At 38.9% G+C, this 14,970-nt stretch overlaps 1 protein-coding gene across 1 annotated transcript in view; it reads left to right on the plus strand.

Annotated features, from left to right (window-relative positions):
* The window catches only part of SPTBN5 (spectrin beta, non-erythrocytic 5), a 94,685-nt gene that overhangs the window by 32,179 nt on the left and 47,536 nt on the right, over positions 1–14,970 (plus strand). Inside the window, exons 29-33 of the mRNA XM_027642475.1 lie at positions 321–435; positions 2,355–2,465; positions 3,681–3,860; positions 7,774–7,977; positions 8,666–8,815. Of these exons, the coding sequence (XP_027498276.1) occupies positions 321–435; positions 2,355–2,465; positions 3,681–3,860; positions 7,774–7,977; positions 8,666–8,815 (760 nt within the window). The remainder of the gene's footprint in view (positions 1–320; positions 436–2,354; positions 2,466–3,680; positions 3,861–7,773; positions 7,978–8,665; positions 8,816–14,970) is intronic.

Here is a 14,970-nt window from a genome sequence, read left to right on the forward strand (position 1 = left end):
CTTTGGGGTCCCTTCCAACTCAGGATATTCTGTGATTCTACGACTCAGTTGTCCAAGTCCTGCATATAAAACCCAAAAAGCATAATTGAGAAGGGCTGTCTCACATAGGACCATCTCTTTAAGCTTATGGAGTAGACAGGAGGACAGAGTAGGGTGAGAGACATGCTGTCCTTCAGAGAATCACTCCGACAGAATTTAATGGCAGAAATGAAAAACAAAGTAAAAGGAGGTCTTGTTTTCAGTTTTTCTTCAGACTGTTGGTCTCCATTACTCCTACTTTAAATGTTTTACATGATTCTTTCCCCCGTCCTCCCTTGAAGGAACTCTTGGGAGGAGCTGTTAGAAATCACCAGATTACGAGGTACACGGCTGAGAGACGCTGAGGCAATTCACAAGTATTACCAAGATCTAACTGATGCTCTGGCACATATTGAGGTAAAAAATAATGGGAAATTCTCATATAATGCGAACTCTATTTCAGCTTTATTTGTGGAAAATTCTTGTGATTCTCAGCATGCTTACTAATGACTTCAAAAAAGTTCTCAGTAAGAAACCTGTGTGATTACTCAAAGTGTAAAAAAAAAGAAAAAATCCTTTGTAATCCTTAGATACGTGACTGGTTACCTAATGAGAACCATTGGTAAACCAGGTGTAACTGGAGTTGTTGATCTATGGGATAAGCTGAGATCAGTGCTTGAACTAAGTTGTCTCACAGTGCAATGTATACAGTAGTGTTGTTTGGAGTCATCAGGCCTAAGAAATTGTTTACTACCTCACCGTGGTGGCTCTTTGTATGCTGTTGTAGCTTTATGTGCTGAAGAACTATCCTTTGAAAAAGGCATTTGTCTGGATTACAGTAACCATTAGCCTGGAAGGCTGTCAGGCAATTATGTGACCTGATGCGAAAAGCTGGGCCAAAAATCTTCTCCTCTCATTTCAGTGCCTAGTACTGGCAATAATTTCAATCAGTCCCAGTGTGAAAACTAGGGGGAGAACTCCCAATAAAAAATCTTCAGCCTTCTGTTTTATCTGAACATCCTGAAGAATTTCTCAGAGAAACCACATACTTGCTGTAATGAGAGGTGTGGTTTCCCTAATGCAGATGTTTACAGGAGCAGCAATCCAATAGTTTCCACTGTTTGCAAGGCAACAGGGCGTTGTTTGGTTACATGCGATTGATTTTCTAGTTGTTTATCCTGGCAGAGGCTGCCCTATTCAACTTTCTTCCTCTGTCATGAATGGAAAATCAAACATCATATTATTTCACCATATGCCAGCTGGGATTTTCAGAACCTGGTGCATATTTAACTTCAATGATGAAGTAGTTAATTCTGAGGCAGAAACAGAATTCAGAAACACTTCGCAGACCAGCTGTTGGTTTATCCCCGTGCTGTTTGGTCCAGGCAGCCACTACACCCTTCTTGCGTTGCATCTTGTTAATAACTTCATGCCAGAGTGAGAGAGCAGTTCAATCATCTTGCTCATCCCTTTGTGTGTACCCTAGTCAAAAGTCTACCAGGGAAAGCCATTTCTTATAGGAACCTAGTACTAGGAGATCTTGTTTAAGTCATCAGCTCCAGTGTCATCATAGTATAGACAACTACAACATCTCCTTTTATAAGACCTTACCAAGATGCATTGTTGGTACCCCAAACTAGCCTGTGAATCTGCTCCAAAAATGCACTTCTTCAATGGTTAGAAATTTTCTTCTAATTTTCTCTAAACTGACCTGGAACAAATTTCTAATAATTTTATTCTAGCAACACTGTTGTTCTCTAGCTGAAATGCCTCTTTTTTGTCTGCTTGCTGTGTTTCCAGTGCATGTCTGGAAAACAACTAAATCCCTTCAGAACCTTTGTTGAGCTAAATAAATGTTTAAGTTTCCTTTTATGTAATGGTCCCTCCATTTCTTTCATTTTTACAGTAAATTTGCTTGAGCATCTATAATTAAAATTTTCATATAAAGATGGTTCACAGGAAGACCACCTGTATGCCAAAAAATGGGCTGAAGCTGTTGCTTGTTAATGCTACTTTTAAGAATTCACTATGTCACTGCAGCAGATTGATTCCCAACACAAAGCCTGTAAGACGTTCTCTTATATTGTCTGATCAAGGCAAGACTTGAACCTTTATTTGTCACAGTTCATTTGAATAGTTTAATCATTAAGATACTTAGAAGTGAGTTACTAGGACAGACCCTTCTGGCTTCCTTTTACCTATAAAAGTTGAGTAACCCAGGATGTCCTCAAGAATGCAGTATGAGTTGCACTACTCAAAATTATTAATATAGGCTTGTAGTGAGTTTTGCTTGGAAGTAGAAAGTAACAAAGCTTTCTCTAATTTCATCCTTCTAGGAGAAGTCCAAAAGTATTCCAGATGATATTGCTAAGGACATGAGAGGTGTGCAAACCCAGCTCCGCAACCATGTGGCCTTGGAACACGAGCTCTTGGGTAATGAGCAACAGGTAATGACAGTCATTTGGGATCTTTAATGTGTAGCCAAAATTCAAGTTTCCAAGATAAGCATAATAATTTGGTATCGTGAACCAAATTACTACCTTCTCTCACAGAAAGACTGGAAATCTCTACGGATTTTCACTAGTTTTCAGGTTTTCTTTGTATATTCAAGGTCTAATGGCAGTGATAAAGTAAGTAATTTAAAACTTTTCAAATAAGGCACATACTATAATGTGTGCTGATTATTGAAGTGATTCACAGGGATATTTTGATCATTGTTTGAAATGTATGATTATGCCAGGCTTTGTGATGTGCTTATCATCTTCTTCATAGTGTTTCAAGTGATTACAAGGAAAAAGCCAGAATCAGTTTTATGTGCAGACAAAATTAATATTCATTAAACAGAAAGTGCTTTGATTCAGACTATGGAGGATTATAGAAGAAAGTATAGGGCAGCAGTCTGAAATTTTCTGTATGTTTGGAAGAGTACAGATTGGACTGTGAGAAAAAAGGATAGGGCTCATAATAAAAAACATAACATAAAAACATAACATAAAAAGTTTCAGCTCATGAGAACAGCTTCCTTGTATATAAGAGACTTGCTTGGCTTCAACGAGGCTAATAAAACTAGTATGAGTTTTCTCTCCACTCTTTTGTTTAATAAATGTAATAGTATACAATAATATATATAGTATAAAACACAGCAAGTGTAATATTGATATTATTTTAGTAGTTATCCCAGTATTAATTATCAGCAGCCTCACGTATTGGCTTCAGGACAGATAACATTAAAATTGATTCCGCCAACTATTTGTGACTTTTAAAGGTAAAAGAGCATGAGATACACATGAAGAGAATGTGGTCATAGTTAAGCTATATGGTCAATGAGAAAAAAAGGGAATAGCTAGCAATTACTTGCATTATATTAGCAATTATAATAGTGGTTGCATTATTCATATAATAAATGGTATAGTAAAAAGGAAAAACAAAATCTGAAAAATCACTGTTGTGATGAGCCTTGGCAAACACTGGATGTCACTGTTACTCCATAGAACTGAAATTATGGAAGTTTTTGTTTAATGTGAGAAAAGCTAAGTCAGATGACATTGCTTGAATTGTTAGTTTCATGCACAGTTAACATATCCCTTATCATAACTTTTCTGATATTACCTGATGTCTGTGACTCTCTCCTTCCTATCTTCTTCTTTCATCCCTGTGTACAGCTGCAGGAGCTGATCCACTCTGCAGATCATGTGCTGCCTCACTGCTCAAAGAAGCAGGTGGAAGACCTAAAAGCAAAGCAGCAGGCAATAGTGACCAACTGGAAGACTCTGAAGTCTAAAGTGGAGCTGCGCAAGAAACTTTTGGAACAAATACACAAGCTTCACGAGTTTCAGGCACATGTAAGCACTTCTGTCATCTGTCCGTTGGTACACAGGAGAAAGTTGCCTTCAATGTGTGTGAATCATAGGTGTATTTCCAAGCTGCAAAAGGCTGCAGGTGCTACCTGTGATATTAATGAAGCGTTTAAGTGTGTGTTGCTATTTAGAAAGTTGTTAGAGGATAAAGATCTTTTACCTTCTCTAGGAATAAAAGCTCATATCCAGCTGTGTATGGAATAATTGACAGTTGTCAGAAATGGCTATTGCTTCACAGGAGCAGCAGTAGTCTTTTCAAAGACAGAGATTTCCACTGAGTAAGAGTAATAAAAGGAGATGTTAAACTCCCATTTATAATGCATTAAAGTTTGATCTTGCTCTCTCAGGGTATGCAATAACCCACAGTTAACTTCATGGAATGTATCAAATACAACTCACTAGTTCTTGCACTAACTTCTCAAGTTGCTTAAACAGTGACATGGATATATCAGCATAATATTGTAATCAGCAATGCACAGTAGCTTTGTCTCCAAAGAATTCAACAGGTCACTAAACTATAATTTGCCACAGAATACTTTGCAAATGTCGGTAATCTCAGTGAAGGCACCTGAGCTACACCACTGCAAATCAGTAGATTATTGCTGCAAGTAGTGCAGTAGCAGGTTCTAAAATAGCAAGTGTCCCCTTATATGAAGGAAATTGGTAATGTAGATTTTTAGAATACTTTGACGTTCTTTTATTCTTGAACTCTTCCAGGTGTAACTTCAGTGTCAACTCAAGATATGTCTGGTAGTTCACATTCTGTTTCAATTTTTGGTGGGAAGCAGAGAATGTCCAGGGTATGCTGGAAAAAACTTCCTACAACTCTGTCCTAGTTTTGTGAACTGGGAGCAAGACCACTGTGGGTGTACATGGTTCTTTTTTGTTAGCATGAGAGACTTCTTCATATTAGACTAGTCCACTTCAAGTCTCTTATAAGCATTCAAATTGGCGTTATCTGCTTATTTCATCAAAAAAATATATTATACAGTTAGAGATAAAGGATGCTTATGGCACTTTGGGTTTTTTGAGGGTTTGCTTTGCTTGTTTTTTAACTGTTACAAGTCTATTATTTTGTGCAGAACTGTCAATGGGGAAAATAAAAGTGTCTCTAGTCATGTAGGTGGAAAGTTCATTTGTCCACTGTCTTTCTAATAGCATCTAGGAATGATAGTAAAAATAAGTCAAACTTTCAGTATTGTATTCTTCTAACATATATTAGAGTCTCGAAGTCTGCAGCCTGGGAGCGTCTTCATCAGGAGGTGGGTCTTGGTGGATTTATCCATCAAAATGTAGTCACTCAGAGTTCATTTCATTATTGCTTTGCTTCATAACTTACATCATAAATTTAGTTATTGACTTCAGATAGAAAATGTCTTGTTTTCCGCACCTGTTGGGGTACTTTTTTAATTGTTATTGCTGGAACCATACAAAGCACCTTTGGTTTGAATTTTGTCTGAATGGCAAATCTATAGCCCATTTCTCTCTCTGTCAGCATGTCCTTTGATCTTTAGGACTCTTAACATCACAAAACAAAATGACAAAGCCAGGTGACTGTGTTCTCAGTGACATGTAGGCAACTCCCTGCCTCTTTAATGGCAAAAACTGTTCCTGATCCTCTTAATTTTCACCTCCTTTCCTGACAATAATTCTTGAAACAGTGAAGAACTGGTCCTGCAAGTTTGGTAAGCTTGTCTTTCTGCCCAGATAGGACAAGGCAGCATCATGTGGCCGTGTCTAGTGACTAAAAAACTCAGTAGCTCTAGGGGAGGTTAGAGCAGCTTTGCTGCAGAACATCACCCAAATTGCTGAATGCAAAGAGGCAACTTTGCTACCTTTCCTCTTTCAGCTGTGCCAAGAGGTCCACAAACAATGTTAGTCACAGCTGTTCAGTGTACTTTTTTCATTATATTGTTCATATGCAGTCATTGGGTTTTTCATTAAGAAATTGTACACAGATTAGGTGAAACAAAAAAAGTTCAGTCTTTCCATAAAATGAGAATTCTGCACAATCATCTAGTGTATCTCCTTGCACCCCATCGAGTACAATTTTAGTATGATTAAATAGCAGAGAGCTGGGCCTAATGGACAATGCACGGTAACAGCAGACGGCTTCAAATCTTCCAAGAAACTTTGTCAAGGAAGATGAATGTAGACATAGACTCAAAGTATTTCTGAGTGATCCGAGGCTCTTAATCTGAAGTTTCTGCTAGGATTTGCATGGTCTCTGTCAGGCTCTGCTTAGGAGTTCCCTGCAGACTGATGCCTTGTCTATCCTTAAATGTTGCTGGCAGTGACAGTCCAGTAACCACTCATTGGCTCTTGACTTGTTCCATCGCATTATATATCCTGAGATTTATGTATTTTTTCCTAATGCTTTCTTAAAATATCAAGGAGTCTTAGACATTTCCAGTGCCAAGTGCAATGTCAGTGTCTGCAGTGACATCCAGCTGTGTGAATGAATTAGTTCTAAAAATCAAAATTATGTCAACACGTGTGCACTATGTGGGCCCCTTTAAAAGGACCACAGTCTTTTTAAACAGTCATTTAGTAGCTGTGTTTGTTAGCTTTAAGAAAGAAATCTATCTCTGTTTATCTTGGCTTCAAAGCCTAAACTCAGGATCCCAAATTGGCCAGTTTCAATTTTGTGATGCTTTTCTGAAATTTTTTTTCTTGGCTGGCAGTACAAAATTTTGATGATAGGAACAAAAATCCATGGGTAAAATGGAGCAGCCAAGAATCTATTTCCATTACATAGTTTCCTTCAGTGGAAAAGCCAGCAACCACTGGCTTTTAGTTCTCTGCAGTGAAAGAGGGTTTTAGTTCTCTGCAGTGAAAGAGGGTTTTTTTTAACACTTACTATACCTAATAGTCTTTTAAAATACACTTTAAAAACCTGACAAACTGTTTACTACCTCAAAATTAAATCAACTAATTCAGACACAATTAAACTATAGCAAAACTTAATTAGTCGTTGCATGTAATTCCCAGTATAGCCCCTTGCAATCCTAATTTTAACAATTGACACATAAGAGCAAAACTACTATTGCAGATTCAAATAAGATGCCTAAAGTAAGTGACTGTTTAAGGTGTAGAATCAAATGCAGAAAAGGACATATAGAAAAATGTCAAATTATTTTTACTTGTGCAAGTTCCTTCAGTCACAGTTAGAAAATAATTCTCAGATATTTGTTTTAGAATTTTCTTGCTCATAATTGCTTCAGCTGAATGCTTCAGGCATTTTAAAATATTGAAAATGTATTTATTGTTTAATCAGATTTTGAAAGTAAACTAGCATCACATCCTTGTTCCTCCCAGAACTGTGTTTCTGTGTCAATCTCAATTCTATAGTTCCACAAACCAAAAGCTGAATCTGTATACCTGATTTGGTTATGCAATTTTTTCTAGGCTGGGATTTCCCTTTTTCTACATTTATTAGAGTGCATTTGTTTTTTATCAGAAAATTCAGACTCTCATTTTACAATATGTGCACAACCTGATTTCAAATAGACTTGCATTAGACAAAGCTGTCACAGAAAAGTAGGATGATACTGTTTTATCCTTTGTGAAGGAATAACATTAGAAAACACTTAAGAAAAGATGGACAAAATGGCGATAAATTATATCATGCTGTCATTGACATGATGTGACAGAGTTTGATTATAATTATGATATTACAAACCATATATGATTTAACACAGTATGTAGAAATTCCAGCAGTCATTATCCATGCTTGTGAAATTCATAGAAGTACTGTAAGTGCTAATGAAATATTTTCTTTCTTATCTGTGATTTTATTACTTATTAATCACTTCAAGTTGAACAGGCCTATGATTTTCTTTCTTGATAACCTAAGCTTGAGCTCTAACCTCAACTTTCACATTTTCTTGGGTTCCAGGTGTGGGACTATTTCTTATGGACAGCAGAAATAATAAGGGAAATGAGAGCCAAGGAAACCATTCGGGACATATCTACTAGCAGCCTGAGACTTACTCAGCATCAACAGCTACTGGCAGAGATTGAAGCACGAGAAGAGAAGTATAGTCATGCTGTACAGCTGGGTCAGTCACTCCTGCAAGATGAGGAAATGGGATCAAAAGAGGTAATTGAAACTCTTCTGAGTTCGATCATACATATTCAGCTACTTAACACCAGTGTAACTATCAGACTGTAAGCATACAAATACACACGTGCATCACTTCTCTATACACATGACCTGTGTTTGCCTCGGTGTGTTACCTAGCTTGGGCACAAAAATATCTGTTCTGTTTCCTATCTCAGCAACATCTCCTGAAGGCCCCCTGCAGCAAAGCTGGGCTCATTCGAGAAGTTCACCGTGTCCTGAGCAATGGATTTCATTCTAACGACTTCCCAAACTGGATTTTTACAGAAATACTATGCCTCATATCACAGTGGTGTATCCACACCAGAACAGTCTGGACAAAAATTTGGAGTGATATAATGGCACTAGTAATGACTAAAGACAATGGAGAATTAGGATCTGATTTTAGAAAGCACACTTGGGAAACAGTTACCTTTCTTTGCTCTTGGTTTGAACTGCTGTATATGCTGTAAGAAGCACTTCTCCATTGCTGAAATGAGGCACCTCTGGTTATCTCTATGCTCATGTAGAATTGCTAGAACTTGTTTTACTTTTTTTTCTGTTTAATAATTTTGTTGCAATTTAAGGGGATTATCCACCACTCCACTTAATCCTTTCTTGTCTCAGCTTACCCTGATCCATGGGATCTAAAGACCAACATGACTTTTTAATTGGAAATTATGTTCAGATTCAGCAGAAACTACAGGCTTTAATGGAAGAGAAGAAAAATGTATACAATGCATGGAAACAGAAGAAGGAGTGGCTGGAGAAAATACACCAAGAACAAATGTTCTACAAGGATTGGGATCACCTGGACATGCTCCTGAATTCTCAGGAGGTGAGTGAATTATAAACTTGAAATAAGCAGATAAACTCTTCAATCATTTAAATTCTTTCAAACTAAAAGGGGCAGTACTGTTCACCTACAGCTTAAAATCCTTGTGTCTGCATATACACAAGACACTCTTTTTTATTTACCCTCACCCTTCTTATGGAGCTTAGGTGTGGAACCAGAAACAAACAGATGATTCTTACCTGAAAGATATTTAATTGCAAATAAACATGACAGCTAACATGTGAGAGTCACAACAGAAGAGGGAGACAAGAGTCCAATATTAGTCCTCTTTATAAACAGATCTCGTCATACCAGCTGCTTAACCATTGGCAAATTGTTTTGTAGGCTTCAAAGAGAAGGGAAATTGCAAAGTGGGTTTGAATGGAGTTTGCTTTACAGGTGTTGCTGGAAAACTCACCTCAGGCTGAGGGTTAGCGCTGGGAAAATGCAACTACTGGAAGATGGATGCTGGCAGTGTGAGTTAATACAGGAAAGTGAATTGACTTCTCAGTTCTGCAAGGGTATTGATAGCCATGTATAGAACAACTACAAAAGAATTTTTAAGGAATATTAGTTTCTGTTTGATGCAGTAGAGAGATGAACTAGTGAAAAAGGTCCTTTCATGAAAAGAGAGGGCAGATATAATTAATGCAGAGACAGAAGGATGTTCTTATTGTCATCATTTTGCAGCTCTTGAAATAGGATTTTTTTCACCATTATAAAATTATCTTTGCACTTTGATTCATGTAACTGTTTAAAAAGGTTCCAGCTCAAGGTCTAACATTTGCTATTAGAAAACAGTGCAGTCACCCTGTGAATTCATGAACTGATAGATTACTATAGCCATGCTGAGACTTGGCATGCAAACCGCATCAGTGGGTTGAAGGTTGCCAAATTTAAGGATTGGTGCAGCGCTGAAGGAGGTTGTACCTCCAGGTCATTTCTCATTAAGGAAAAGTAATACTTAATTCTCCAAGACCACTGATAGAAAAATATAATGGCTCTCAGTTTGTGCTGAGCTCTGTTTTTCACCAGCGCTTTGCCACTGGCACTAAATCTTTCTGAAAACTGACCCTCCGCTGTACCATGCTGTGATACTTAACCCTTTGTAGCATATGGGCCTGGAGCTTTCTGCTACTCATTCGTTGAAGGAAATGCATATCTTCATAATTCCCTACAATTGGCAGTCTTGGCACATGTGCCCTGCATTGTTGAGTTTGTGATGAAATATGAAACAGAGAGTTTCACCTCGGTTTTGGTTTCTGGAGTAAAATATTATATGGTTCTACCCACTATTTGTTGCTTCATTAGCAACTGGTATGATTTGCATTACATCTATCTCAATTCCCTACTAACATCATTGCTAAGCTCCTCCATAGGAGCTCATCAGGGAAGATGTAAACTCTACAAAAGTTTGGCCGCTGTATTTTTTCTCCTTTTATGAAATGGACATCAGCCAACATGCAGAGGCAGAGGCACTGTCACTGTGGCATCTGCTTTGCTCTGTATACTTCAGAGGTAAATGTGTAGGAAGCTACTGTGGATTGGTGTTTCTTCTTATCCCTGAGTTGAAAGCCTGTATTACTCTTACATGAAAGGGTAATGCACCTGGCATTTCTGGTATGGCCCCAGCACATTCCCTACAGGTAAATGGAACTTGGTATCCCTCCTTTGTTCGGGTGAATTTACCATTGTCATATGCTCTGAGGCAGACTGCCACAAAAGGGGTGGGTGTTCATCACAGACTGGGTAAATTGTCTCAGTGGGATCAGTCACAGTGCCTGCCTCCTACCACAACTTTCTTCAGCCAAAGCAAAGCCTGAGAATGAAGACTGTGGCCTTGAGGATCATGAAGGGCAATTCTGTTATCTGAATCTTTCTCTCATACTATTTTCTCAATGAACTTCCAAGGAGTCTGGTACTCAGTTTTCCTCACTGTCACTAATTATTCAGAAGATATAACAGTTAAATGTGAATACTTGACTGTCCCTTCCAACAGCCCTTCACACAGATAACATCTTGCAGTCAAGGAGAATGACAAGAAAATAAGCACAGGGGAATGATAAAAAGTTAGTGTTGTCCATGCAGGTGTAGAGAATGAGGGAGCCACAGTTAACATATGCTCATCACATGTACAAGGTCCCTCCACCACTTTCTGCACCTGATTTAAAAAAAAAAAAGCACACACAGCCCCCCCCCCCCCAACAACAACAACAAAAAACCAAAAACAAACAAAAAATCTGCTCAGATTGAAAAGAGCACACTTACTACGGCAAGAAGAAGCAGAAAGTTTTTGTTTCTCATTTTTGCTCATATTTAATCCTTAGAAGACTACAACCAGTTAAAGAACTGTTTCCTCTGTGAGAGTTTTGTGTATGTAAAGAATTATAGTTGCATGCTCACCGGGTTACTGTTATAAAATAGGAAAGTAGGTCACAGTGGTGTGATCATATAGACAAATGTCTCTGATATTACAGTCAGTGACCAAGTATCTACCTGCAATATAGCAGGGAAATTACAGATTTCTAAATTAGTAATCTGGATATCAGAGCTAGCCATATGTCTCCTGCTCCACCAACGCAGTCCCTACCATCACCAGCGTACCACAATGTCTAGAAGAGACTGTTATGAATTAGTGGTCAAACTTAATCCAGGAAATTCATAAGTCCTGTTAAGTGGGAAGAAGAGGTGCTGAATTTGTCCATATCCAAGGATGCAAACAAACAGATCCCCAATGGGCTGTGTGCATTCAGGATGAGTTTCAGCTCTCACTACTCTAGATGTACCATTAAGCCAGTACTGTGAACAGCTTTCCTTTCAGGAATTACTAGCTTTCCACCATCATAAGGAATTACTAGCTTTCCACCATTATAATGACTCACACCTGTGTTGTTCATTCTTTTCATCTTAGTATTAACTCACAGCTGACACTGAGCAAAAGTACCATGAAGAAGAGGCAGCTACTCACTCCCTTCCCTCAGAACTGAAGAGGTTTTGGTGAAAGCACATCTCAGCTGTGCTTCAAAAATTTCACTGCTACCTGCTCATTTGAAATCATATTTTGCTATTTTTAAATCAATTTTACTGTTTTGAAACCTGGCAATGTTGGGGATCACCTCAATGTTGAGAGCAGAGTTGCTCCACAGTGAGTATAAACACAAAGTGATGCAGGTTTAAACTATTAAGCTGCTGAGAAGACAGAAACTGTGTGCGTTTACATACAAAATAAGTTGTACCTTTGAAGAATATATGGGGTGAAATCAATAAAGAAAGCAAGTCATTGCAAGAAGAGGTTTATTTTTTGGTGTTCATGGAAAAACAAGGAGGCATTTACCTTCTACTGGATTCTAGTTCTTCCTGAATATGCAGTGCATCAGCTTGGCCTTGAATAGAAATGGCAACACTGTTCTGATTCCTCTGCAGCCAGAAATCCTGCATTCCCATTGCTTTTGTTCTCTCATCCCTAAGTGTGATCATTCTTCGAACAGGTTATTCCTGTGCTGCAGAATTCCCATCTAAATGAGGGAGAAATTTAAAGAACCACAAAGCTGTCTTTTACAGCTGCCACCTATGTGCCATATGGATCAGCATATACAATTTGATAGTGAAGTGAGGTTCTTTAGTCACTACTTATGTTTCATTTCTCTGCATTTGAAGAACAATTGGAAGAGGAATCTATTCCTTTTGGATGGAGCTCTGTTACTATTATACGGAATTAAAATGTGGCTGCATCGCAATGTAGACTCTGCTCCCTAGGGAGACAGGCAAGATGGTAGGAAAGCAGTTCTTTCAAACATGTTTTTTAAAAAAATTCAGCCAAGGCATCACTTGAAGACTCTCAAACCCCTTTCCTGATGGGAGTTCCGTCATTTGCTCTTTTCAGAAAGGACAAAAGGAAACACATTCAAAAAGGATTCCTATCAGGCAAACAAATATAAGCAATCTCTTCACCCCTTGTGTTTCTTCTGACTTTTGTGTTTGAGGCAGGGTGCAGTTATGTGCATTTCACTGCATATGTCTGCAAAATATGTGCCTAAGAAAGTAGCTTCTGCCATGTTGTAATTTTTTAATCCTGTTTTTCCAGTACTTCATATGCCTTAGATGGTCTCTCCCCCAGCAGCAAGGAACAGGGGAAAGAAGAAGGTAGCAGAGGAGTGTTTTAAGCTAAGAACTACTGCTGAGAACTGCTCTTTCATTCACTGTATGTGCCAGTGTGACAGGTTTGACTTTAAGCCAGCATCTTATATTACATCCAAGTTACTTAAACCTTCAAAGGATTTCAGCAGAATATAGTCTAGCATTGTTCTATGCTAAAGAAAATGGAGCACATATCTAGAAAATTAGGCAACTGGCTGTCTTTTAAATTTTTTTTTTATAATGGATTCAGTTGTGCCGTCACAAGGAACTTCTGTAGGAAAGTCTTGTAAGACCTGCAAACTGACATCTCATCATTCAGAGTGCAGACAAGCAATGGCTGAACAAAGAGAAAGAAGGAAAAAAATAATTTTTACTTAGAGCAAAAAGAGTGTCCAGTACACTCTGCTTTGTTCTGATCTTTTCACAGCAGCTCAGGTTAGCTGCTTTCCTTTTTTCCACAGATGAAATAACAGAGAGATTCCAGGCTGTCTCTGGCAGGCACTTTTGCCTCCCTCCTACTGTGTCTGCAGTCTCACTGTCAGAACACTCAGGGAGCAGAGCCGTATGCTCCATAATTTATCTTTCTGCCCATCCCACGCTCATATCGCTTTGCAGACGTGACAAGTGGTGGTAGCAGTATTAGAAAGTTGAGATTTTTTATTTTGAATGTGGATTTTTTTTAGTTCATATTTTTTTTCCTGGGGAATGTTTATTCATCTCTCATTCCTTTGCTTCAGTGGAAGAATGGAAATTTCCAGTGCCAAAGGAAAAAGGATTAGGAGTTGGTTTTAAACACAGGGGGAAAGGCAAGCTTCTGTGGCTTTGGTTTTTGCATCATTTAGAACTAAACTTCAGAATGTCATACAGGGAACATCGCTGGAAACCTTCATCTGCAACCTATATCTCCACTGCAAAAATGATTCTATCTTCCAGTAAAATGACCCCACCTCCTCCTTTTGAATCTGCTGTGCAGGACAGGCCTTTGCAAAAGATGCTGGCGTCAGCATGGCATCCTCCCACTGGTCAGTCAGTTGCAGAGCTTGCTCCAGGAAATGCCAACTCACCACCAAGCAGTGTGTCTTCCGGAGCTTACTGTTCAAGGCTAGATGTCATCCTGGCACGCACAGACCAGACGAAAGGTTTTGGGAGCACTAGTCACTGCGTCAGTCCTTCTGATGAGACATCCACATGTTCGAGTGCTTGCAAGGACCCTTGGAACCATGGATACAAGGGGTCTGGCATTCAGTCAACATCTGCATCTTACAAGCAATATTCAGAAAGAGAAAAAAGTGTTCATCATACTGCTCCTGAAGAAAGCGATCTCTTGAAGCTTGCTCTACCTTTACCCTCTGATGTCCTTTCCTGCAAAGCTCCACCAAGCTGGACATCACGACTAGATGTTGATCTGTCTGCTATTCCAGCTGTTTCTACATTCCACAGCAAAAATCTTCATGCATCCCTGGAACCTTGTGATTCTCTCCCATCCCATCAAGGCTGTAGCCAATGCAATGTCCAAATGTCAGACCTCCACACTTCAATGAAGCTTTACATTTCAACGTGCAGCTTGATGATAAAGCCTTTTCGAGCAGATTCCTATGGAAGCAGCCATGCTCATTCAGGTCTGCTCATACCACAGCTAGAGAAGATGCCTGAAACAGGATACCAGAAACCAAAACAAGGCTTCCCTGCAGGTGGATCTCCAGCCCTTCAAATCACAAGACTTCATGTGACTTCCTCTAAGTATCCTGGCCTTCCCCGGCAGTCTGTCTCCAGAGATATATGGCTGTCCTCAGCTATAGTGACTGGAAGAGGAAATTCAGCTAGTGGGAATGAGGTCATAAGAAAGGATTTAAATCCAGAGCTGATTGTCTTTCAGAATTATCCTTCATCTAGGCCAGAGTTTAGGAAGACTCCATGTGATGGCCTAACACCTGCTCACCACAAGGTTTCCAAAATCACCCTGATACTTGCCACCCCTTGGACTGCTATGCCTATCCAGGTGGTAAGAGAATTTAGAAGAA

This window comes from Corapipo altera, unplaced genomic scaffold, assembly GCF_003945725.1.
Source record: "Corapipo altera isolate COAL_440 unplaced genomic scaffold, ASM394572v1 23b, whole genome shotgun sequence".
In the NCBI taxonomy this organism is placed as follows: domain Eukaryota; kingdom Metazoa; phylum Chordata; class Aves; order Passeriformes; family Pipridae; genus Corapipo; species Corapipo altera.